The sequence below is a fragment of the Haemorhous mexicanus genome, chromosome 2 (genome assembly GCF_027477595.1).
Source record: "Haemorhous mexicanus isolate bHaeMex1 chromosome 2, bHaeMex1.pri, whole genome shotgun sequence".
NCBI classification, from domain to species: Eukaryota; Metazoa; Chordata; class Aves; order Passeriformes; family Fringillidae; genus Haemorhous; species Haemorhous mexicanus.
The window spans coordinates 41,803,227-41,830,161 of NC_082342.1; the positions used below are offsets into that span (position 1 = coordinate 41,803,227).

General features: G+C 36.5%; 1 protein-coding gene across 1 annotated transcript in view; it reads left to right on the forward strand.

The window, feature by feature from the left end:
* DEUP1 (deuterosome assembly protein 1) overlaps window positions 1–26,935 on the forward strand; it is a 41,274-nt gene that overhangs the window by 12,951 nt on the left and 1,388 nt on the right. The window contains exons 5-13 of the mRNA XM_059838543.1: window positions 573–686; window positions 3,062–3,274; window positions 7,969–8,114; window positions 8,733–8,838; window positions 10,451–10,648; window positions 11,642–11,728; window positions 14,246–14,445; window positions 21,066–21,207; window positions 26,385–26,426. Coding sequence (XP_059694526.1) covers window positions 573–686; window positions 3,062–3,274; window positions 7,969–8,114; window positions 8,733–8,838; window positions 10,451–10,648; window positions 11,642–11,728; window positions 14,246–14,445; window positions 21,066–21,207; window positions 26,385–26,426 — 1,248 coding nt within the window. The remainder of the gene's footprint in view (window positions 1–572; window positions 687–3,061; window positions 3,275–7,968; window positions 8,115–8,732; window positions 8,839–10,450; window positions 10,649–11,641; window positions 11,729–14,245; window positions 14,446–21,065; window positions 21,208–26,384; window positions 26,427–26,935) is intronic.

Genomic DNA, 26,935 nt, shown 5'->3' on the forward strand with positions numbered 1-26,935 from the left:
AAACCAATATTAGATAAATCTAATATAATAGAATTTCTTAAACAGCTTTTTGTTTAAACTAGATGAACTCAGAACCTGAAGCAGCAATTTTAAAGAGAGCAAGAAGTAAAATTTATTCAGTGTAGATGCTGTCCCATTAAAAAGCAAGGTGAAAAGTGAGCACTTCGTGTCTGCATATTAAGGGATTGAATCCCTGCTGATTACTCTGCTCAGAACTGATCCAGCTTTAAAGTCACAAGAACTGCTATCCAATACAATTTGTGTATCATAGTAAATACAATTTGTGTATCGTAGTAATAACTCTATTTTATTGTTTTTATTCAATTACTATGTTTACACTCATTGTTCTCAGATCAATAGCCCTTAAGACTGGTCTTTCTCTGGTGGGGGTGACTGGACAGCTGGTTTATAGAACTGTTCTTTTTTTTAACTTCTTTCCAAAATTATGAAAAGATTGTGTATTAATTTTAAAAATAGGTATTTCTTAGAATGATACAAATTACAAAATTCTTTAGATCGAGGAAAACAGATATTTCCTCTATGTTTACTAGGCTTGCTTTGCTGTCTTTCAGGGATTTAAGGCAAAATCACAAGAATGGGAGAAGAATGGGACAACCTGGGTAAATAACCCTGTTTATGTAGATATGCAACCAAAATTATTGCCTGAGAAATGTAATTTATTTCAGGTAAAATTCCTACCTTCCTGCTCTAGGAAGAAAATGAACTCTTTGCTCAGCTAGAGCTTACTTTAACCTAATTTTTAAACCTAAGCTTCCAGTGAACCTTACAATGCATGTCTATATTGGTAGTGAATATATGGTAAGGCAGAACCATACTGTAAGATCTAATGGTACATGCAGTTATTTTAATTTAGGTTTTCTCATAAAAATGAGAAAATTGATAAGGATCATGATGGAAATGTTAATATTTCTAAAAAAAACCCCGAACAATATAAAAAAACAATGAATGTTCCTTTTTACTTTTTAAGCATATTGTAGATATACTTTTCCATGTTATTAAAACAAGTTATTAAAAAGTATCTTACCAAGTAAATAGTGCATGCCATTAAGGATAAAGTTCCTTCAAATCTGATAGCCTTCTTTTTTTTGAAGATCGTAAATATACAGTAGTATCATTTATACAGAAAAATGAGTTTTCATATGCTACTCCGGAACCACTTTTGGAGTTGTTTGTTGGATCACTTAGCCCTTTTTTTTTCTTATTTTTCAGCCTTCTAGTTACTATGCACTTCCTTGGTTGACTTTATGTTTATTTTTTACTTGCCAATTCGCTTATTGCTTTTTTATATATAGACTATTGATACTGAGTATTTTAATTTTTTTAATTCCTTCGAATGCAGAAAAAATATTATTTAATGATGTCAGGATGACCCATCCTTCTCTAAAAAAAAATTCCCAGAAAATAGCTTACAAATGGACTGCATCACAAGACAGCTTAAAGACTAAGTAAGGGGGAGCCAATTATGTTGCTCACTGGTAATTCCCTTTTCCACTGTTACTAAGCTCATTGGGTCTTAATCTAGTGAAACACTTTCTTAACAATTCCTATGAGACACTTTACACATATCCAGAGTTTCCAAGGACGACAGTTATGTTTTGGGTTTAGCTGCTGAAATCATTATATTCCAGCAATTTAACTTCCATACAAATGTCATAAAAAAGCAAGTCTTTGACTAGACAAAACTATTGACTGATGACATGTTGATTGTACAGTTAGACAAGTCAAAATAGAGTACTGAGGATGATGGTTCACATTTTTCTGTTGAAACTTTCATTGCCATCAGTGAACTTGCTTTGAAGACAATTTCCTTCACAACTGTTATATAACACCAACTGTTTTTTAAAATCCAAGTCTGATGGACTGTTACCCCTTAGCTGTTTCAAAAGTGTTAATTGTTCCTGCATCTTTGCCTCAAATTTGTCTTTCATTATATCTTTGATTTCCAGTTGGAATCTTGCACTATATTTTTCACAGGATGTATTGACACTTGGATATATCAAAACCCATAACTTGGATGTCAAAGGGACCTTAATATTTTATCTATAGAAATGAAACTTAACCTGCACTTTTTTTTCCTTTTTATTTGATATGCAGCCAGTGGTCCATTCTACTTAGGTTCTCAGCCAACACAAATTATGGGGACATATTCAATAACATCAAAAACTGTCTAAAATATGACTTTTTGCAGTCCTTGTCAGTGAAATATGGTATTTTTAACCCTATTTATTTTTACTTTATATTTTCTTGCCCAACTTGTCCTCTGCACATGATACATGATTTCCAGGTCATATTTTGTTGTCATTTTTCAAGTAATTCTCAGTCTTCTGAAAGATTAGTGCTGCTTGTTAATCTCCCAGTAGTGGGATTCATGTGGATAATTTTTTAAACAGCAAAAACAGTTGCCATAGTAATTATGCTTCTTCACAATGCCTGTGGATTCAGAAATACTGGCAATACCAATTTTCTGAAGTTTTGTGTTTAGGATTTTAATTGGTACAAGAAGCTGCATGGGGTGTAGAACTCTGCCAAATGTACGAATGATTCTTTCCCAAGTTTAAGGATAATGATCTCAAAGAAGTGCAGTTCCTGTAGTAACTGAGCTGTTTGTACATGACCTATGTAATGGTAGCCCTCTAGTCAAAGGTTAATATCTATCCTGAGGCACACACAAACACAGCTCCTACTGAGTTCAGTGAATCAAAGAGGAACATTTCTCTCAAATTATTTCTCACAGGTAACTGCTTTGAGTAGGTCATCATAATCACCTTTTTCACATTTGAGGCTCATTAACATTAAGTATTAGGAAAATACACAGCACAGGAGAAAAAAATCCTTGAAAAACTCCTGTGCCCTTGACGGTTTTTGGAACTTTTTTTTTTTTTTAATAGCAAGTAATTAAACCTGTTTGAATTGTGTCATCTTTTTTAAGCAAATCCTAGTGAAGACAGGAATAGCCTTATGATTTTTGTAGTAATGATTTCATCCGAGCAATTTACCTACCATTATTGAGTTTAATTTAAAATATTTTCTTGTTTTATAGAGGCAGAGCCAGAATTTTCAACTCCAAATATGCAATAAGAAACAAAACCAAGAAGAGCTAATTACCTATACCCAGCCCAATAGTGAAAACGATGATTTGATTATTGAAAAGCTAAAGGCAATTGTGAATGAAATAGCAAGAAACAAGAATACACTGGTAGAAGAAAACATGAAACTCCGTGAGGATCTAAAAATGTACCAAAATCAGTGCCAGGTAGTAATGGCTTTTATGATGACTGTGAAATTAATGTTGGAAAATCAAGATGAGATGCCTACATAAATATACATTAGGCGTATTCTGTGCATGAACACAGATTAATCTGGGAGCAGTATGGGTTGGGTATTTTAGTAAAACAGAAATAAGTTGAATTGTAGCTGTATATTTTTTCTCTTGTCTGTGTATCTAGGGTTTTATAAGTCTCCTATATGCATAGCATCTACATGAACTTCCCCTAGTTTGGTTCCTTGTATATAAATAACTTCTGTGAAATCTCTTTATCTCATTTACACCTTATTGTTCGTTGTGCCATATAACTAGAAAATAAGTATATACAAAAATGTATGGTATTTTTTGTTTGTTTTGAAAGGAGATTATGCAGCCAATGTAGAAATTTTTTTCAGTTTCTGGCTATTGTAAATAACCATCAGGTTTAATCCCTAGTTCATTGTTTTTCAGCATAGCAGTGATCTATGAAGACAGCCATTTGCTCCTCTTCTTTTGGTCATGGCATATGAGTTTTGACAAGATTGAGATAATACAATATCTTTACAACCTTTTTTATTTGTGTTTGAAATATATCAGGAATGAGATTTTTGTTGATTTTTTTTTCTGGTGACATATACCAGTTATGCTTTTGCTTATCTATTTAAGCACTTGTAGGTTCAGTAATATACTGAATGGTGTACAGTAACTTCAAGTCTTTTTGGAGAAAGATTTTTTTCCTACAGATAGTCTTGTGGAGTGCTAACAGTGCAATATACTTTATAGGAGATAGCATATATGTGGCAGAGGTTAATTTCAGATTGTGTTGTCAGGTGTTGTCTGAAGAGCCAAGTTTATACATGCCATTTGCACATTAGTTTACTGAGCCTTTTGCCTGTATACAATTTATCAGTGTGCAAGCAAAACTTCTGTTTTGGGGCCTGTTAAAAAGGCTGCCATCAAAAACAGTGGGACTAGGATATGCAGTGGAACATATCATGGCAGTCAGAGCAAATGGATACAAGCTGTATGATGGAGAGTTTGTGCTGTCGCCTTGGAGAAAATCTTTAAGCAGGAAGAATTTTGGAATCATGTATTCAAGAGAGTACAGGAGCTGTAGGAAGCTTGAAGACACTTTAAGTAGAAGTGGAGCTGGATGTACATAACAGTGTCATCTGAAGGGCAGAAAGTTGCAGAATAACTGTGTTGGTGGTGTGGAATGCTGTTATGTTTGTTAGAAAAGCTGCATTTGGAAATAGCTGCATAAGGGAAACACTGATGTCAATGTTTGATGAAAAGGAGTAGCTCAGGGAAAATATTTTTTTTAGGAATGTCTGTATGAGGTAGAAGAAATTACAAGGCCTGTTGTCAGCCAGAAAAAGTAAGCAGGTTTGTGTGAAGGAGAATTAGGTGGAAGATGGCAATTGGACATGATATGGGTAAAAAAGGAAGGAGTAGATGGAAATCTTGGTGTGGAGAGCTCTGATGGCAATGAAAGCAAGAATTGTTGAGCCTCATATGCCTATGATCATTTCAGTGTGCTTCTAATTGTTTCACTTATACTGTTAATTAGCAAATAATAAAGTGAAATGTATGGAAGAGCAGGTTGTTGACTTTACAGAAAACGCAAAGTTTAAAAGATCTAAATGGAGATTGCAGTCTGTTTCTCTACCCTGTGAATTATCTGACAAACTTACCTGCAGCCATAACATGAGAGGTAACCTGAAAATATCACAAGGGACTTGGTTCTTGAAAAGTCAGCATTAGGTCAGCTGCTGGATACTAATTTATGTAAAAATACACCATATAATTATATTTTAAAGGTTGAATAGTGTATTGGGTTTGTGATGGGAAGGTTTTGGTAATGGGGGCGCTCCAGGGATGCCTCTGTGAGAAGGTACTGGAAGCTTCCCTCGTGTCTGACAGAGCCATTGCCATCTGGTTCCATGATGGTCCCACTGCTTGGCAAGGCTGAGCCCAACAACAGTGAAGGTGGCACCTTGGGGTTAATGTATTCAAGAGGAGGGGGAAAAAAAGCCCTGTGCAGTGGGGAGAGAAGAGTGAGAATATGTGAAAGGAGCAGCCCCACAGACACCAAGGGCAGGGCAGAAGGAGGGGCAGGAGGTGCTCCAGGCACCAGAGCTGAGATCCCTCTGCAGCCCATGGGGCAGCCCGTGGTGAGGCATGTGTGCCCCTGCAGCCCATGGAGGTCCATGGTGGAGCAGAGATCCACCTGCAGCCCCTGAAGGGACCAGAGCAGGGGGATGTCTGACGGAGGCCATGGGAAGGCTGTGCTGGAGCAAGCTCATGACAAGACCTGTGGCCCTGTGGAGAGGGGAGCCCACACTGATTCAGGTTTGCTGTCACGACTTGTGACCCCACTAGGGGCCCACACTGGAGCAGCTGTTCCTGAAGGACTGTAGCCCATAAAATGAAGCCACACTGAAAGAGGTGGTGAAGAACTTCAACCTATGGGAAGGACTCACCATGAGTAAGTTCATGGAGGACAATTTTCCTTGGAGGGGACCCACACTGGAGCTGGGGAAGAGTGTGAGGAGTCCCCCTGAGAAGGAAGCATTAGAGACAAGGTGTGATGAACTGAGTGCAGCTCCCATTCCTCATACTCCTACAGCACTGGAGGGGAGGAGGTAGAGAACTGAGGAGTGAAGTTGAGCCTGGGAAGAAAGGAGGCATGAGGAGAAGATGTTCTAAGATTTAGTTTTTATTTCTCATTAACCTGGTCTAATTTGATTAGCAATAAATTAATTTCTCTGAGGTGAGTCTGTTCTCCCTTGGCAGTAACTGGTTAGTGATTTCTCCCTGTCAAACAAAGAGCATTTCTCTTGTTTCTCTATCCTGTCCAGCTGGGAAAGGCAGTGACAGTGTGGCTGTGTTGGTTTCCTGGCATCCAGTCAGGGACAACCCACCACAAACAGCTTTGAGGAGAATTAGAACAAGAGCTGATCAGGAAATTTTTGGGACTTTGTTTTGATTGGCAAGCTAGTAGAAGCAAAACTTTTCACAGAAGGAAATAAACGATTTAATGATTTTTTCAACTTGAAATAGACTCTTTATATGAGATATTTCCTAAAAAAATCCTAAAGTTTTCTGCTTCAAAATTAATTTTCATTTTAACCACATGCAACAGATATTTTCTAAAATAATATGTGATGCATATCTAATATTTTTTAAACTGATATGTGAAACTTTTGACCTGAAGTTCTGTTTCAATTATTATAGCAGCTGCTGCTGTGGCTGCTGTTGTTCCTGCTACTATTTTAATTCACAAGAAAATACAATTTATGTAAATATGTGTGCTTACTGCAGTCTATCACAGAAAATATGACTTCTGCCATACAATTGTGTGGAATTCTTTTCCCTTATCCACCCCAGAATGAAGTCATAGGAGTAACCATCTCCCAAGTTCATATGTTATAAAACAACTGCAGCTGTTTCTGGAATGTTGGAGCCATGAAGATGACAATAAGCAAGTCTTACCAACAACTTTAACAGTTCATTAATCTTTATTTCACTTGAGTATACCCAGAATTGCATTTTGGTGTTTAAAAAAGCTCTCTTGGTCTTAATGTAACAAAGGATAAGATGAATGAGTCCATATTTGCAGCCCCCCACTAAAAAACCCCAAAAAATGCAAAAGCACTTCATATCTGTCTTCAGCAACCCTTTCAGCCAGAGGAGGACCACAGGCTTCTTGGGAGGAGGGTCTTTCTCATAGGAGCCTCTGAGGGAAATAAACCTTTGAAGTTCCTCCTTGCAGTGCAGTTTCTGGAATCCAGTTCTCTTTTGAAATTTTAAAGGCTTTATTTTTGCTTTTAAAAATGGAAGCTATACTCTAATAAAATGAAGAAAATATGAAAAATGTGAATGCTTTTAGTGTAATAGTTTGAAAGGTAAAGGATCAATATCCTTGGAAAAATCTTTTTTTTTTTTTTAATCTGAAACATGCTTTAGGATCTTAGGTGAGAAGCAATACATATTCTCTGGATATTACTATTGCAAGCACTGATTGTTATTGTTATTTTTGTTATTTGTGGGTTATATTTCCAAATTCTTATATTTAGTATGTTTTCAGTATATTTTTGTGAAATTTGGATATTTTTTGGAATTAATGTCTTATCATGCCAACTGTAATATGTGTCTTCAGGTTGTCTAACATGCTATCGATCAGAAATAAAAGATAAAACAGAATAAGGTTTGTCAAGTCCCTAAGAAAAATCTTTTTTTGATTGATTGAAAATTTTGTGATGTTCATTTAAATAAGCAATTAACTTCATGCAGATGGGACTAGTTTTTAAGATTTGTGCAGCCTTGTATTTTCTAAAGTTTATAAATTTGGAAATGAAGAATGAAAGCCACTTATGGCACCAATTCTGGCATGTGAAACATGTTCCAGGATGCAGAACCTGCTAAAACAAGCAAGCTATATATTTTAGATGCATTTAGTACAATAAAGAACTTCTGAATTATGTTTCCTATGATAATTTCAGAGGCAGATGCATTGGAACATTGCAAGGGCTAAAGAATATTCAGAATTTGATTTTTAGATGAGAGGAACTGACATGGAAACCATATGTTTTTCAGAAAATAAAATCATGTATGTACAGGTATTGAATATGATGTGTTAAAAACCAGCATTTTAAGCTGTCTAGTTTTATAACTGTTTGTGCATTTGCTTGTTTCTTTAGACAATGGAGGCAGACATCTCAGACATGAGAAATGAGCTTCAGTCAAGGGATGATCTCTGGAGAAGGATACAACTGGAATGCCAAAAGTTGTATACAGAATTATTGAAAATCAAAGAGTATAAAGACATACAGGAAATTCAAATAAAGTATGAATGGTGAAGACATATTTAAATTAACAAGTACTTTTGAGCTAATAGCTTTTTTCTTACATTTGTTTTAAATTAAATCTGTTTGAAAAGATACTCTGGATTCAAATGTCAGCTTCTAAATTTTAGACTGGATGTTTTCATTGACAATTAGACAATTTCAGGCAATAGATGCAGGCTCTGTTAAAAGGCTTTAATGATGCCTAGATTTTTACAAGTCAACACATTTCCGATATTTCTACCTATATCTTTACAGTCTTTCATTTTCTCAGCATTAAAACACTTGGAAACAATGCAACTAAGATTCTCCCTAACCTCCTTTGAATAAAATCATCATGGTTTTATGGCTTATCTGATCTGCTATAGCCCTTTCAAATTATATGAACTACCAGTCTATAAGAGCTTTCAGGAATCTTTCAGCCTATAGTTGTATTGTCCTTGATTGCTAGACATCTCCCAAAATCCAGCCTGGTTTAGGCCAAATGTTGGTTATGTTTGGGGGTATTTTTTTATCAGCAAGCAGGTGTTCTACAGTTTTACACTGTGGAGAAGATACTACAAGGTAAAGAGTATTGAATGTTTTGGTTGTTTCATGTTTTGTTTATTTCTTACTTAAAGGCATCAATCATCTCATGTTCAGCTTACCGAGCAACTAGAAAATAAAAACCCTGAGTTTTTGCTATGTGCAGAAAGTCAAGAATGCCAAGAAGAAGAGCTGAACAAGGTATTTCATATCATTTCCAGATCTTAAGTGCAGTATAGGATTTTTAGGAGAGAGTACTAAGCTATGGTATGTGCATATGCTGTAGAGAGCAGGAGGATGCATTATAGGTTCTGGAGAGCATGAAGTTTTTTATATGAAAAAGATTTTGTATATAGTTGCATTTAGTTGTATTGCTGTAAAACTGACATTCTGATTCAGTGCCTACCTACTTCACTGAAATAATGGAAGAGACCATGCCTACACATTATTGTGGTTCAGATAATACCATGCAACTAAGAAAGCCTCCAAAGCTCTGATTAATTGGTAACCTGTAGAGCTAAGCTGTACTTTGTAGGTGGTCTCAGAGGTAGGATATGCAAACAGATAACTAATACAAGTCCCTGTGGCAGGTACTCACACAGCGCTGAGCTTAACCAGGTACCTGCTGCACAGTCCAGGGCAGAGCTCTGTCATTGGAACTGTGCATCACATTGTGTTGCACATTTCACAAATGCTGTGCACTAGCAGCAGTGGCATGGCACTGTGTAACGGTGTATGGCTTGGCAGGCTGAAATACTTTGGAAGTAGAAGATGCTCAGAACTCGTCTTACAAGCATGTTGTGGTTTTATCAAGTAGCAATGTAAGTGAAATCACAGAATTGTAAGGGTTGGAAGGGTCCAGTCACTCTGCCAGGTTACAGGAATGCTTGCAGGGTGGGTTTTGAATGTCTCTATTTGTATGCATCTGACTTGGGTTCATCAGTTTTGGCATGACAGTCATGATTTAGCTCTTGGGTTTTTTGCATCTATATTTATTCTTTTATAATTCTATTATAAAAGAATATTCTATATTCTTCTATATTTCTGTGCCGTTTGCATAAATAAGAAGGGAATGCAATCTGTTTCTCATTGTGTATAGTACTGCAAAAAGTGGTAAAATGGCTTCAAAGGTTGTTATGCTGGTTTTTGTTGTTCTGTTTCTTATGCAATTAAAAAAACACTGTCAGTACTATATTGTTGGTTATAGCAGGAAGATTAGGAAAACAATTTTTGCTTTGATACTCTGCAAGGGAGGTATTGAAGAAAGTTTGACCTTAAATTTTTATATGCAATGGCAGGAAAAATTCTCATAAAATGATTTTCCATATATGCCCTGTATTTCTAACATAGTTTCTTATTAAAGAACTTCTAGATTGATTTGTTTATATTGCTCCTGAGTTAATTTAAGCTTCATCAAACTTTTTTGAAACCTTAGTGCAGTATAAATAAATCATACTTAAATTTATTGAATGGATATTTCCTTGGATATTCTCTATCATGAATTCTAATTCTATACATGATTTTTATTACTTTCTTTTAAAAGGTTAATTGAAGTGTATTGTACTTTGTTCATTTCTGATATAAAATAGGCAAATGAAAGTACAAGAGAAGTGAAAAAATATGTAAAAATAAACAAAGTCAGTCTGTGCACTGACTTCCAAAGACATTTTATTTTACAATTTCAGAATCTTTGGTTCAGTTAGAAGAGTTGGTGTCTTGGAAGCAACAACAGAAAAAGTCACTGATAAGTAGCAAGTGATGCAATCATATTTACTGCACAGCATTTTTTCTTTTTGAAATGTATTTGCTACAGATAAGAAACCATGTTTATCGAGAGGAGCAGTCCCATTGCTCTGAGCAGGAAAGAATGAAGACAGAAATCTCTGACCTGACAGAGGAGCTTCATCAGAAGGAGATCACTATAGCAACTATCATGGAGAAAGCTAGTCTTCTGGAAAGGCAGTTAAAAATGGAGTTAGAGACAAAACACAAATTGTTAACAAAACAGCAGGTATGCAAGTAGGCAAAAAGCAGCCCACATCATTTTACTCCACTATTGATAATGACATTCATTATCTGTGGGAAAAAAGACATCACATTTCTTGCTGTAGTATTTATCAGTGGTGCTGTAATATCTGTGAAGTATTACAAAAGCAGCCAAATTGATGCTGGAACAAGAAATCACCAGTAAATGTCAACTGTACCTCCAAATAGAAATTCATTCTGACCATCACATCTAGTTATCATTTTAACATGCAAAAGATGTTGAAAACTTCCAGTTTGTGGTTATTACATATGCTTTAAGTTTCTTATTTTTCCAGTGTTTTCAAAGCTTTTTGAAGAATGGAACAAATCTGCATAGAAAATTCTAGTAATTTTATAGCTGGAAACTGTAAGATACCAGAGGGGATTTTGATGGCAAATTTTTGTTTTAAAAAGAAAAATTGTCAGCTTCATTACTTAGTTTGTAAAACAAAAGAACCATCGTGCTTAGAGGTTTCTGGGTATCTCTGCATTTTCTGAGAGGGTCACTACAAGTGGAAAACTGCGATTGAAGTAATACTTTACTTTCGACAATAGTAAAGTTAGTGTTTGGGGGAAATGAGAGATATCTCCTGCTGTGTGGCACTTTTTACCAGGTATTTCTGTATCAATAAAAGAATAGATGTAATTTCTAGATGTCATGAATAGGATTTCATCTAGTTTCAGTGGCCTGTAAAATCTGTCCTCTTTCTGTGTAGTAACTGCATGTGAACTTGTTTTCCTAAGTCATTACTTCTTTCAAAAAGGCAAATAAATTCATAGGTATTGTATTTGTATATCTTTTATGGATGGTTTAATACTTCTTGCTACTCTGATATTGCTAGATTTAAAAATATTATAGTAAGCTTTGTAGTTACTAATATACATTTTATAAGATTCAGCTTAAATATATCTATATGCAGTGCTATTTCAGTTGAGAGTAATATTATTGTATTCAACTAAGATCTCAATCTTTTCCTAGTTGTTGGAATTCTATTACCAAGTTGTCAAATCTGAAAACACACATCTAAAAGAAATGGTGGAAAACCAGGAGTGTGAAAGTTGCATGGTAAATTTTTTTAACCTACGAAGTATGCAGAATAGTTACTTATATTTGTTGTAAATATAGATTAAGATCATGGCAGATTTAGAGATTTCTGTCTTGCATACATTAAATAAATTAATAAATAAATATCAGGTGTGCAACATCATGAAAACCAAGTGGTATTCACACACAGCCTGAATATGAGTATAGCTAAGAGCAATTTTTACCTTTATTGTATTAAACTATAAGTAAGTTAAATTTTTCAGTAACTGTCTAGACATGAAACAATTTTCGGGAGCTTTTTTTTTGTAAGTGGTATCACTTATTTAAGTTTAAACAGTCATCATTCCCACAGACAAAAATATGCCCCTTTTTTAATATCTTACCCCTTTGTTCACATGGTATTTAAATAGCAGTGTAAAAAACTGACACATTTTGCTCCTACCCAGCTTATTTTCAGAGTTTAGTATTTATATCTCTCCAAACAGTGGGGCTTTAAAATTTAGTTAATAAAAAGTGTGCCGTAAGATTATCTAGAAGTATGGTTTATGAAGGTATAATAAATAGTATATATGCTGTTTTCCACAAAAACTTCAAAAGATCCCCTGCTTACAGAATATCTGCAGTTACTGTATCACTAAAAAAAAAATCCCACTGGAATGTTGTTTGGAAATACTGATGTAAATACATTTTGGGGGGATTTGTAGCCTGTGAATTGTCATGAAAGAATGTTACATTTACCCACACCCTTAAAACAGCATGGATGTCCATCAGTGATGTCTTACCTACACACACGTACACACTATTTTGGATATCTCTGTGTGTGTATTTGATATATTATTGTGGAAGCACAGATGGATGTGTGTATGCATGTCTAACTCTTGTCTGCAGTGACACTTTTTTTGAAGATTGAGAAGAGCTGTCTGACAAGGGACCTTGGAGACATCACATGTTTGTTATATTTTAGCAGTAAAATCCAGTTACTACATATACCAAGGTCAATACATGTTTCAGTAGATTTGTGGACTTAAAAATTCTTTGCTGCTTTACTAATGTATTGTGAGGATCTAAACATTAGAGATTGTGATATATTTGATATTAAGATTCCAGGGATTGGAGAGATTTTTATGGGCATGTTTGTGCTGTATAGTGCAGCACTACAGAGACCTCTGAGACCAGTGCCAGCCTAAGTCAGTATGATGTAATGCATCATCAGGCAGGGTTACTTTCAGAGTCTAGATGTCCAAAGCAATGTAGTTGGGCCAGCTCCATTTTGGGGTTCATGCCATAATAACTTTACTGCTGATTTTAGAGCTATTAGTGGTAGCATGACTTTGTGCTCTCCTTCTCCCTCAGTTCTGCCACTCCTCCCACTTGTGCGACCTAGCTGAGCCCCTGCTCCCCCATAGTTGCACAAAATATTAAATTTTATTTTGCCTTCTGGAATTTCCGTGCCAGCTTGGCTCATAAATTCACCCTAAAACTGAGGAAGGCGAGGTTCACAGGAAGAGATGGCATCAAATCAGTGCTAGGAATAGACAAGCTTTCAAATGCATGAGCACAGTTGTGCCAGCAGTGCACAAAGAACCAAATCTGAAATAAGCTACTGAGTTCCAAGAGAATAAGGTAAATCTAGGAATATATGAAAGCACAACTTAATGAAATGCAAGGGGTTTTAGTCTTTTGTGTGTAATCTGATAAAGCTTCTGAAAATTTCCTGGTGATGACAGTATACTGTTATTGCAAATATATTACACAATGCAGTGCAGTACTCTGCAGAGAGATAGTTCCAAAATAGCTGGCTCAGGTGTGCAGCATAGGCTTTTTGGATTAAGTGTTAGAAAGAAAGGAACAGAGTATTCTGGCTAGACAACTTCCAGAGCTAATCTCCATCTTCCCTTCTTGATAACCTAGTGGATGGGGGTCTTTAGCCCCTGATCACAGTGCACCTGTGGCTTGCACTTTCAGTATTTTGCCTTGCACCCTGTGTGGGTTAACCCAGCTGAGAAGCAGGGTTTAGTGACAAGGACAGAGAGCCCTGGGCTGATGTGACTTTACTCCCTGCTTCTGAAACTGAAGGTGACTGTCTCAACACACATACTCAGTTGTGCCTGTACACATACTCTGTATTTAGAGTAGTAATGAACTCCCATAATTTTGCTTGTTATTTTTGGAGGAATTGTTACTGAAGGGAGCAATACAGTCTGCAGCTATAGCTGTTATGGTTGCTTTAATGTCATCAGTTTTACAAAGCAAGCGATAAATTTACAACAATAATATTTTGAATGCATGTTTGCTGAGAAATTTTAATTTGTTTTATTGTGTTATAGAGGCTGTTATCCCTTCTTTTCTATTTATCTGCAGTGATTTTTTTTTTTCTGGAGGCAATTCTTTTGGTTTGCCCTAAATGTTGCATGATTATATATGGTAGCTAGGTCTTTTCTTTAGCATAGAACATTGTTTTGTGTTTGCTTGTTAAAAATATACCCATTTACTGTGGAAAAAATAACTACTTAATGATGGTATTATCTCCTTTCACAGTGTATAGATTTATGTAACAAAGAACATGGAAATTTCACAGCTTCTGTTCACAAAATGAAACATGAGAATTTAAGACTACAAAATAGCCTTGTTAAACCACAAAATGCCACAGAAACATCGATACTGAGTTGCGTGGATACATACAGAGAAACAGAGCACCGCTGCCAAACGCATTCAAAGATGCAAGAAAAGGAAGAGAGGTAATATTTAGATTGCACACATTTATGAAACTTCTTGTAAGTGTTTTGGAAGGTCTGACTGGGCCGAACTGTCAAGTTTTTGCTGTTTCTGTTCATTCAGAACTCCCACCAATACAACTATCAGATCTAGTTAGTATGTTTGTAAGAACTTCCTACATTTTTCTGGGTGGCTAATGGAAATTGGCAACAAAGGAAGTCCCAGAAATGTTTCATATCTGTTTTAGTATTTTGCACATAAAACTTTAAAAACCTTTTATGTGCTGCTCAAGCTATTCTTAGTTCCAGGTTTTGCAAGATAGAGTAGACTGTATTTTTACTACCAAATAAAAACAAGACAAGGCAAGGCTAGAAAAATCAACATGAGTGGTAAACTTCTCAACGGGAGGTTTTCTTAATAAGCAGTTTGAAGTATAGGCCCTGCTGAAAAGCTTTGTGTCCTCCAGTTTCATTTGTTGGAAGTTTCTTAAATGTATTTTAATGCCTTGTCTGGTTTCAGTGTTCTTCAGTGACCTGATTTTTAACAGAAACGTAATTTCAGATGCTCTGAGTAAGTCATCACTACAATAAACTCCTTGTTAGGGAAAAATAATGAGAATATTCAGACTCATAGAAAGCATTGTAGTGATGACTTTCTTCTTATTTCCCTGTATTCAGTGAGCCATTGAATTACCTTCAACCATATTATGATCATGGCATTACAATTTAAAAAAAAAAATAAACACCCTGCTAAACAGTATTTCACAGTACAGGAAAATAAAATTAATAGGAAGCTAAATATATTGATTATTTGTAATAAAGAACTGACATGATAGCACTAACATGAAATAGTTCTGTGAAGTAAAGTTGAAGTAGTTGGAGACAAAATTGAACATGTTAAGATTTCAAAATGATATATTTAGGTTTTGGCAAAATTTAAAAATATTTTCTTTCTGCAAAATGGAGCGGCATCCCAGTAAATGTAGCTTCATTTTTGCCTAAAATTTTTTTAAAGAGTGTTGTTTTGTGTTGGAGATAGCATTCATGGGTATATAAAAATAAATAGATGTATGTATTTTTATATATTTTTTATATATATATTTATATGCATATACGTAATGCATTAGTATATATATACACAGATACACCTATCTTTGGAAGTGGCAGGTATGGCTGATTTCCTGTGAAGTTTGAAATAATGTTGAAGATGTTGCAGAAACAAATACTTGTAAATCAAGATACACATTATTCTGCACCAGTAGGTCTCATAACTTCACAAAATTGGTCAGTGCCATTTTTGCTCATGCTTCAACTCCTCTAAAGTGATGAAAAAATAAGATTTTTTTTCCCCATCTTCTCAGGATTTACACCTGCTGTACATAAGAGACCGTGAAATTTAATTTATGAGACCATAAATATTTGATACAATAGAATTATGCATGTAATTTGCAAGACTGTGATTTCATAGCTGTTGGAAAATCAATCAAAACTCTGAGAGAGACACCTGTGAGAGTTGACCTTTCTCACAACAGAAATCTCAGCCAGACTACTGAACACAATATAAATTATTATTATTATTGTAGTTAATATGAGGAAAGAGATATATTGAGCCTAGATTTCAGGCTCTAAATAATTTGTTATAATTCCTAAATGTACAGCTATTCAGATAAATAAATACACAGATTTTAAAACGTGCAAATTTGACATGTACTGTGTATGCCCATCACCTAGCCAGTGTTTTCATGATTGGGCCCTCTCTCTACTATCAGTTCTCTGTTCCCAAGCAGGAAACTACCTCAGAATTTTTCCAGAAAACTGAAGTTAAATTTTCAACCATCAGATGTATGCAGATAAACTAGGAAATTGATGTTGGTTAAGTTAAAATCTGGGGTATGTTTATTTTATTCTGAGCATAAACCCTGTTATTTCTGGTTTAATTTGCAGTTCTGTTTCCATGGTAATTATGGCACTGGAGAAAGGGCACAAAAGACTTTTTTTATATGGTAAAAAATTAGAAAACACGGTGTTTGTGCAAGGGAAGGGTGTATATTCTACCATATTTTTCAGTTGTGTCTCTCAGTCAGTACTGGAATCCTGGGCACAGGCACCATCCTATCATAGGGAGGAGACCTCTAGAGAAAACACAGGAAATTGCAGGAAGTTATACTGGCAATCCAAAAAGCAGCGTGATTTCTTCCTTCTTTCAGTATACAGTGAATTTCTAAATATTAGAAAGTAAGATATGCAGAAATAGCATCTTTCTGCTAAAAAAGGACTGTGCCCACATTCTACCTATAACCACCTTAATTAATTACTGTTTTCTTATGTAATTGTCTTACTTCTAATTGCCATTTACATAAGTTTTCCCCACTCTCAAGATTTCAATCCTTTAGTTAGACTTTGACCATATGCAGTTGATTTTAATTTGGTCATGGTTGAAGAGGATTCTCTGATGAAGCTGATATGTTCAGTTTGTTTCTTCCAAAATTAAAACATGCCTGTGAGTTCCAAAATGAAAAACTATTTATTTAGCACAAAAATATGCACAAAATGGGTAACTGATCAAGCCAAAGTGCACTTTCATCATGTGGGAAAGTGAAGGGTAAATTCTAAGACTTGATGCCTGCTAAGGTAGCTGGGGATCACTTAATGGATGTATGTTTACAGTGAGTATCTGTGTTCAGGAGGTTTTTGGAGATCATACAACTCATAGTCACACCTCTGTATCAGTTACTGCAATAGATAAAGTGCAAGCAGTGAACACAGTTCTTCAGGAAAAGGCTTTTTATCCATTTTAAAATCAAGCTAGCCATTATACTTGCCAGCTAAAAGCACCAACACAAATTCTTGAAGACATTCTGGCCATTAAAGATCTGTAGTTTTCTTTCTCAACACTGGTTATGTCAGCCAGCAAAGCTGAGTAAGGAATTTGGGGTTTTTGCATCACTGGAGTCATTGACCGCACAGGGACCAGGCAGATTTTATGTATGAGTCAGGAAAACTAGATCCTGTTTACATTTCCTTTGTGAGAATGCTGTTCTTTCACTGCTTGTCCCCTATGTGTCACCATGTCAACAGTGATATTATTTGTGTAGTATGTGTACATGTTAAATACACTATGACTAATCCCACCAAAAGCATAAGTTGCACTAATAGTGTATTTGCATTGGTAGTGTTAACAAATGGACAGCTTTTCACAAATTTGCAGATTGTATTTAAAGTAGATCTGTGCTCTTAGATATTATTTTGTGCATGAACTGGTAGAAGTTTAAACCACAAACTTGTTGAAACCATCCAAAGTAAAGGCCCAGCATCCCTATCAAAGCACCTCAACGTAGGTGTCACGTTTTTCAAAATACCAAGCAGCCCTAGCAACCCTATGGATTACACTAGGAAAGGGAGAATGGGAGTTCCTTTTAAAAAATCAGTCTTTTTAATTTTTTTTTTACTTTTTTGGGGGGAGGGGAGGTGCAGTATCTGGTTTTATTATCTAAAGGTTACCATAACCCAAGTCAAGTAGGCACTCAAGTCTGAAAATTCTGTTCTTAGAGGAATTAAAACACAACAGTAATAATTTTTATTAAATACATAAAGAAGCAGTTCTGGAGGAAAAAAAAGAACACAGATCACAGAGACTTTACTATGGGTTTAGAGAGAAAATTGCTTCCAAAAAGGTCAGAACATGAGATGTAAAAAAAAAAAAAACAACTGTGATTTTATTATTCATGCCATCTATCTTCAGTTGTGGCAGGCTTTTTTTCACAGTGGCCTTCATCCAAACCATAGAGGGAATGGACTTTAAAATAGGGAGAAAAATAAAGAAAACAGTATTCTCCTGTGCCCAAAGAGCAGAGTATATTTATGTAAAGAAAAGCATGAAAGAAAGGAGAAAACTCTGCATCCATAAAGGTAAACATTTTAGGTGATTTAGAAAACTGGAAAGTTTGGTGAATAATCTGAGAGAGTTTTAGGTTAGCATGTATAATAATACTATTATTATTAGAGTAAAAATAAAATTACAGTAACAAATAATAATACAGCATCATGCATATAATTTGCTTTGCTGTAGCATTCAGATTATCGTGATCACAGCTTCTTTTATAATCAGAGAAAAAAAATATGCTCTTCATTAGTTCTCTGAGTTGTTCTGCACAGTCCATGTACTGAATACTCAGTTTCCTCTTTTAGGGCCGTTGTGGTTTAAGCTGGCAGGTAAACAGCACACAGTCACTTTCTCACTCCCCCACTCACAAGGAAAGAATTGGAATTTAAAAAAAGTAACATTCATGTGTTGAAATACAGTTTAATAGGACATAAAAAGAAGGTAGTAGTAATAATAAAAATGAGAAGAAGAAGAAGAAGAAGAAGAAGAAGAAGAAGAAGAGGAAGAAGAAGAAGAGGAAGAGGAAGAAGAAGAGGAAGAAGAAGAGGAAAAAGAAGAAGAAGAAGAAGAAGAAGAAGAAGAAGAAGAAGAAGAAGAAGAAGAAGAAGAAGAAGAAGAAGAAGAAGAAGAAGAAGAAGGAGAAGGAGAAGGAGAAGAAGGAGAAGAAGGAGAAGGAGAAGAAGGAGAAGGCTATAATTAGAATATATGAAACAAGTGATGCCCAGTGATAACAGTGCAATTGCTCACCACTTGTCATGTGATGCCCAGGCAACCTTCCCCCAGCTTTTTGTTGCTGATCATGCTCCCATATGGTCTGGAATATCCCTGTGGTCAGCTGGGATCAGCTGTCCCATCTGTGTCCCCTCCTGACTCCTTGTACACCCCCAGCCTTCTCTCAGGCTGAGTGGAATGAAGAGCAGAAGAGGCCTTGGCTCTGTGTAAGCTCTTTTCAGCTGTGACTAAAACATCCCTGTGTTTCCAACACTGTTTCCAGCACAACCCAAAACACAGCCCCATACAAACTGCTGTGAAGAAAATCAACTATGCCCCTGTAAAAGCCAGCAGAAGGGCTTCTGTAAAAGCAGGTCCATCAAGGCTCCACAGCCACTCTCTCCCAATACCAAATATTTAAATTAAGATTAGAAAATTATGGTGTGATCTTTCTGCAGAAAACACTGTCTTTTCCCTGCACTTGGCAAGTTCTTTTTATTTAAAAAGAAAAAAAGTACTGACTAGCACTGCATACTCTTGAATATTTATTAAATTATATTTTAGTGGCAGAGAACATGCTCTTTAAAAGCTTTTATAGCTGCATTTCAAATTAGTAGAGTGTTTTAGGATATTTGCAGTGATAGAATCTGTTCAAACTGCTATCATGTTTTAGTAGTTACCTCCCAAGATTAAAATTTCATCATAAGTACAGACCTCAATACAATGGAAATTTTTATCTCAGCTAGAAATACTGTAACATAAAATTAATAGAATCTGAAATAAGCTTTTTTGCATGTTTTGGTATATAATACAAGGAATGATGGAATTGAAATTTAGTGTAATTTCACAGACACATGGGCAAGTGAGTCTCAAAATTGTCTGCTATTATCAATACAGTATCAGAATTGTTCAGTTAACTATTTTGGGAATGGGCGGAAAATGGCTTTTTTTTTTTTTAAAGTTGCTATTAACCCTAATAGTTTTTGCTTTACATAAATACAAATTATTAGAAATATGTACTTGCACATCAATTCTGATCACTGAGATACAAGAGTTTTGGAAAATCGTAATAATATGCTTAAAAATTATTTTTTAAGCTTGAAGATTTAATTTATTGTTGCAAAAGCAAGTTAGTATACGACTTTTCAGAGTGCATTTTAAAAATCTAATAAATTTTTTATATTAATCTCCAAAGAGTTACCATTAAATCAGTGGCAAAACTATCATTGCAGTAAAAATGCAGAATCAAAGATTCCTGTACTATTTTTTTGTTTAAATATTTATTCTAAATTCTAGCCACTTGAACATAGTTGTTTAAGATACTATTAGATCAAAACTGACTAATTATCCAACCACTAATAATAGATTTTTTCTCTCCTCTTGCACTTTCACATTTTATTTCCTCTATTTGTGTGGCTGAATTCACTCTGGCTCCTAGACATGGCCAAAGAGTGCTTGCATAGCTTTTTCCTCTGGAAAAAGGAATGGTAGCCATTAGCAAAGGATGGGTAACAAACATTTAAGGAGAACTGGCATCTTCAATACCTGAGGTGAGTTTGTGTTTTAGCTCGTTCTGCCACAGTTATGCCAACCAAGGCAAGGTTCCTCAACCTAAGCTCCAGTGAAAGGGTTTAAATTAGGGTGGTTTAATTCACAGCTGAAGCAGGCAGAGAAAGCACACTGAGAGTTTTACAGTAACCTAGGTGGAAATTGCTAAATTGCTGCAATTTGGTAATGCTGAGTCATATGCCCATGCAACTTCATGCATGAAGCAGTTTGAACAGCTAAGTAATCAAAACTGTGTGAACAAGTAAAATGAAAAATCCTTGGCTTTGCTGTGATAGCTTGAGAGCTTTAACTGGGTTTCATATGCAGATTTGTTTTCTTTTAGATCCTTCCAGAATAAAGATTCGTGGGAAGTGGAATGTCAACAGACGGCTACACTCACTGCTGGTGGATACCACAGAAACTGCACTCCTGCTTTGTATGGCCAATGCAATATCACTGGTTCAAAAAGTGATTGCACTTTATCTTCTCATCCACTTCACAGAGGCCATGAAAAGAAAATCTATTATAAATCTCCACTACCACCAGTGGGGCATCCTTTGGGCCTTCGTGGGCCATCTCCTGAAGTGGGCAGAGCAGGCAGCTTGCAGAGCCCTCCTTACAACGCAGGAGAAATCAAATTATCAGTAAGTAACTATTCTCCTGTAACACATATATTCTCAAAAATCCATCAGAGGACCAAATGCAGCCTTGGAGGAGCCAAAAATTAGATCACTCTTGTTGTCATTATTATTTATACAGTGCCAGCCCAGCAAAAATAGAGGTACCTTATCCTAACAGAAATGTTGTTTTTCTGGAGATTAAACATCCCCTACTGAGCCATACCTCTGTTATAATAACAGTGGTGATAATTACCTGCCATTATGTGACTGTGAGAAAGATTTCTACATTTTATTGGCTTCTGTATTGGGGCTCTTTGCTTTGTATTGCCTGTATAAGAGCACTCTGCTTCAAGTGTATTTCTATAATACCTGCAAACTTACTGCCTTAAGTGCTGTTAGACAAATCAAGTTCCTATTTGATCTCCATCTCTTTGCTTTGATTGATGGATGAAATCAGAAAAATCATAGCAACTATTTTCCATATGTTAGCTATTGTATTTGAAAAGAAACAGAAATTGTAAGTGTTGTGATCTTTATTTTTCTTGAAGTGAAAGAGGAATAGGACAGCACTCTTTCTTTCTGTCTTCATGGTCTGGAGACTATCACCCTCCACGACAAGTGGGACAAATCCCACTTTGCTTAGGACAACTTAAGAAAATCTTTCCATTATTATTTGGCTTTAGAGCTCCCTTTAAATTTGAGATTTATCCTCTTCTTTAGTATTTTCTCTTTTACCTTAGGCCTCCACTACGGGCCACTATTGTTCTACACTTGACAATTAGCACTTTCCTGACCTCAAACCACGAAACCATACCATCAGTAAGCAGTGAAACTAAGAATGTCTGTGAGGAATGAACTACAGGCCTCCCTCTGTCCAGCTGTGATGCATGGGTCTTTGTAACCAGGAGATTCTCAGCTGCAGGGCTCTGGCTGAACCTGTAGAGGCAGAAGAGGGAAGACTTCAGCATTTATTAGGGGGGATGGACAGGCAATTGTACCTGTGGTTGTTGTACCCTGGTTCTGCTGTCCGCTTCAGAAACAAATGCACAGCCTTCCCTGTCAGAGATGTGGCTGCTGCAGAACTGTCTCCACAGTCCAGAACCTCACTGTTGATAGGAGGAACCGTAATGATGGTGTGCTTGGGAAGCAGGGATTGCGGTGTAGCCCTTCACTGACTGTGTTCCCATCAGCTTTGTCCCAGTAGTCTGAGAACAGTGAGAACCATGTAGTCCCAGCTGCTTGACCTCACTTCCATTTTATATTCATATGTTTCACAGGAACTTTAAGTAAGCAGCTTTTGGTTTCTTATGGCTTGAGAGTTTTCCTCTTTAAACTGCTAATCATGAAAAGAGTCATTTGGACTTTTCCAGATGAGTCTGATAAACACCAGTTCTTCTCTCTTCTGTCAGAATTGTCAGACAAAGACACCAAATCACAAAGCTTCTGTTTCCAGACAGCCTGGGAAAAATGTCCCTTCTGAGACACTTCTGCAAGCTGCAGGGAAACTACATCCCAGCTGGCACTCAGGCCAGGGTCAATGCCAAGACTTTCCAGCTGGTGTATGGGCAAACACATAACAAAACTATTAAGCAGGAGATATTCCTCATGCAGAGTCTAGGTTCAAATCAGTGGCATTGAAGCAGATACAAGTTTAGACCACTGAAATTAAATGATCACTCAGGCTTGTGAAAATATGAAGCCACAGGGGCTAGCTTCTTAGCGGGATAGCTGATTCCCCGTAGGGTCAGAGTGCCCCAGGCAAGCAGCCTTAAGGCCGGATACCTCAGCCCTTCAGGGGCTGAGTTTCTGAGCCCGAACTACTGCACAGCCGTGGCCCCTTAGCAAGCTCAGTGGCTGTCAGCTCTTAGTGATGTCAGCTCTTTTATGGTTTCAGCTCTTTAGCTTGCCAGGGGCTTTGGCTGGCCGTGGCTTTGAGGAAAGCAGATGAGAGAGAGATGGAAGGCAGCATCGGCTGTTCCACGATGGTTTATTCTGAGGGTTTCGCGAAGGGTCTGAATGCAGCTCTTCTAACAAAATGGGCCAAGACAGCCCCTTTTATAGGGTTAGGGGGGTTTGGAAACTGACCAATTGTAAGGGTTAGGGAAACTAGCCTATGGGGTCACAGAGAGCTAAGCAGGCCTGGAGGACCAGAGTGAGGACTTCTGGTTCAATTCCTATGACTCAGCATGTTCTTATCTGTAAGTATTCCTCCATGGGACCGTAGCTGGCCCTGTGCCTGCTACAAGGGCTGACATTGGATACCACAGCTTTAGTGCAGAAATCATTCAAGTCTGTTACTCCAGAGTTCTGTGTTCAAATGCAAAGCTGTTCCATTGAGGAGAAAGAGGGGGGAAAATACACAATATGTTAAACCAGAGTTCTTTGACAGAGTTCTGAGGTGTTCAGGGGTATAGAATACAGGGACAGGGCTCATGTGAAATCTCCAGGGGGTTCAAAACTTCAGACAATCTTATAAGGCACTAGTTTTCTGAAGAATATTTGTAGCACAAATTGAAAATCAAATTTCCAGGTGATGTCCTGATACCTACTAAAGTAACTCTTGGTACTGAAGGAAGAGAGAAAATAGTCTGTAGCGCTTTAGACAGTGACTTACATCTCTCCTCCTGTAAAGAATCTTCAGACACAGATTAATAAATGTTCCACTGCAACCTCTGCCTGCCCTTTCGCATTCTTACTTAGAGGTGACATGTATAGAAAGAGTCATTCTTGCCTTAGAATAAACTAGAAAGCTCAGCTGGGATTCACTGAAAATTCCTATAACCCCAAAAATTCTTGTTTCAAGGGTTTCCAAATCTAGGGAAATACTTTATCCTCTAAACAGTACTTTAGGCTGTGCTCTCTTTCTGAAATGAACAACATCAAAAAATCATGGGTTGATCTTTTAGTCAAAAGATCAACCAATAAATAGTTTCTCATGTTTCTCTTCAGATGATAAGACAGTTGTCTGTTCTGGCGTTAAGGCTTGGAAATGTAAGACTTAGGCTGTAATAATTAAAATTTAAATTAGGCATTAGGAAATTTTCTAACATTAGTATGGGAACTTGCTTAATAAATAGATTGCAATGAAAAGTTGTGGAAATTCTACCCCGGGACATCATCAGGAATTATTCTGACAGTCTTGATCCTACCCTGAGGCATGCTATAGTCCATGCCTCTCACTCCTAGGTATTACTATTTCTTAGCTATGTAGGCCCTCTAAAAATCTTCCTGTGTCACTCAACGATTTCTAGGTATCTCAAATTTAATTTTCATTTATGAGCAGAAGCACGTTTAACACAGCACCTGCTGCCTAAGACGTATTGCAGTGTAGGGTTAGAGGAAACTGCTCCCAAAACATCCCAAATTTAGTCACTATGAGACTAAAATTAGCCAGACCAGTTTCTACTCTTGGTATTACACAATCTTTCCTGGAAAATAGAAGCAGCCAAACATGAGAAGACTTTAACACTGGCGTTTGGCCGCTCATGATTTGGTCAGGATATGTTAAAATATCCCACGTATTAAAGCTTTCTTGCTGCCCTGCTGAAGGTGCATCCAAGAATACTGGGACAGCTCATGGGGCAAGTAAAAGATTACCTCTAGGCAAATTAATTAGGCAGCTCTGTCTCTCTCTCTTTGAGAGAGCTAGCTTCCTGAAGGGCTCCTCCCTAGCAATCCAGAATGAATTCTTAACCATTTTGGGTAGTTTTTATTTAAGGAGAAGACATACTTAGCACATATTTCATCTATAGAAATATGCATCTCTGTCAGGTGCAATCCTTCCTTTCCAGCAAATGATGAGGCAGAAAGGTGTTTCTCATTACTGGTGTACACCAAAGAAATAGAAGATCAGCTGGCACTGTAGAAATGAAAAAATAAGGGTCCTCCTTGCCTTATTACCCAAACAAGTTAGATGGAAAGCTTATGATGAACCCATCCCTATCCAGTTTCAGTTAGAAACCCAAAAGACATAAAAGCAGTAATATCTGAGAAAAAGACATTCAAAACCAAGGACCATGAATCTTATCTGAGACATGGATTAAAAGCCCTTTCTTTGTGGTTTTTCTTCCTCAGAGGCCAAAAGTAAAGACAATAAAGAACATAATAAAAACGCAGACCGGAGGCTTGGAACGCAAAAATGCTGCTAACAAGGAATGTTGCCTTTTAGACTTGCTTAGATAAAACCTTCTCTCAAAGTGCATGAAAAACAATGCATTAGGGACCTATCTAAATCATAGTCTGTGATGTCTGACCCTCGGGTAAGGAGCTGTGGGGAGCCATGACCTGCTTATTCTAAGTGATAAACATTCTTCTCTTGACTCTGAGGAAATTCAGAAATGTCTCATTCGGAGTTTACAGTGTTTTTCAAGAAGAAACACATCAAAGTACCATTTGAAGCAAAGGACATTTAATAGTTTGGGAAGATAGCTTGATTGTGAGGCCAGTCTGTTTCCAATGACAAGTCAGTTGTAAGCATTGTTATCCTGAATCTCTAAGAATCTTTTCTAACTAGATTTAAATTTTCTGAGACTGGCACCTGTGTAAATCTGCAGTCCACAAGGAAAAGTCTAACATGACATTTTTCTCTAGGTGATGACACCTATTAAATTTGTATTTCAGATTCAAATTTTCCCAGTTTCTCATGCTTCTCACTGAAAGTGTTTTATTTGCTCAGCATTGAATTAGATTTCATTTCTGGTATGAAAGGGAAACGCATGGTGATTCTCTAAGTAAAGCCTCCAAATTCAATGTATTCTTCATAATACAAAAGCCTTCTTCAAATAATTTAAAATAGTATTAACAATTCTGTCACTGAATCTTGACATCATGAGGAGATGTATTTGTACCTAGCCCATGAAGGAATAAATGGCATGTAGCCATGGCTTCAGCATGTCAGGAAAAACTCTTCATATGGGAGCAGTGATAATTTATGAATTGGAAATCATGCACATGTTTATGAAGAAAATCAAAGACAGGTGATGTCCCTCCATTTTCTTAAACTTTAGAGGATTGGCATTCTTTCTTATTCTTGCTAGTACTAGGATTGAGAGGGGTGTTATGTTAAAAAGTGATCCAATACTTTAAAGTTTCTTATTCAGAGATGTCAAATTAAGTCACTTTATCTTGCCATCATTTTAAAACATTCATTTGGAGGGATTGAGAAAAGGAAGATTCTTCTTTTTCTGTGAATTTAATTGTAGGAGCCCTATACATCAGGAAGTCTCTGTCACTCAGGAAGGATGGTATTAAACTCAGAATTTATTTCCCCCTATCACTTACTTCTGTACTTTGAAAAGAAAAGGGGTTTCCTATAGGAAGTCTCTAAATTTCATCTCAGAGTCTGCTGCAAAGGATTTCAGTGGATTGGTGCTTTAGAGCACTTTTCTAATTAATATCTTTTAGCCTTAAAAGCTGCCAAAGAGCAGTTTTCAATGAAGTTGAATTCCAAATCTGTCTCTAGTTGCTGTGGAAATAGGGAATACCCCATTCTGATACAGTGGAGCCTGGAGTAAAAATGTATGGATGTAATATAATTGGCCTTCACCACAGACCATCTGAATATATGAATTCCTATTTGATGTGCTAACACATAAACTTCAAACATTTTTAAATTCTAGGAAAAACCACTGAAATTCTAGATTAATAACTTAATCAGTAACAAAAACTATTTAAGATATGGTTTAATTAAGGTTAAAGATGTCAATCATTTTTCCCAATATATGACAATATAAAAATAGAAGATTACCTCTCT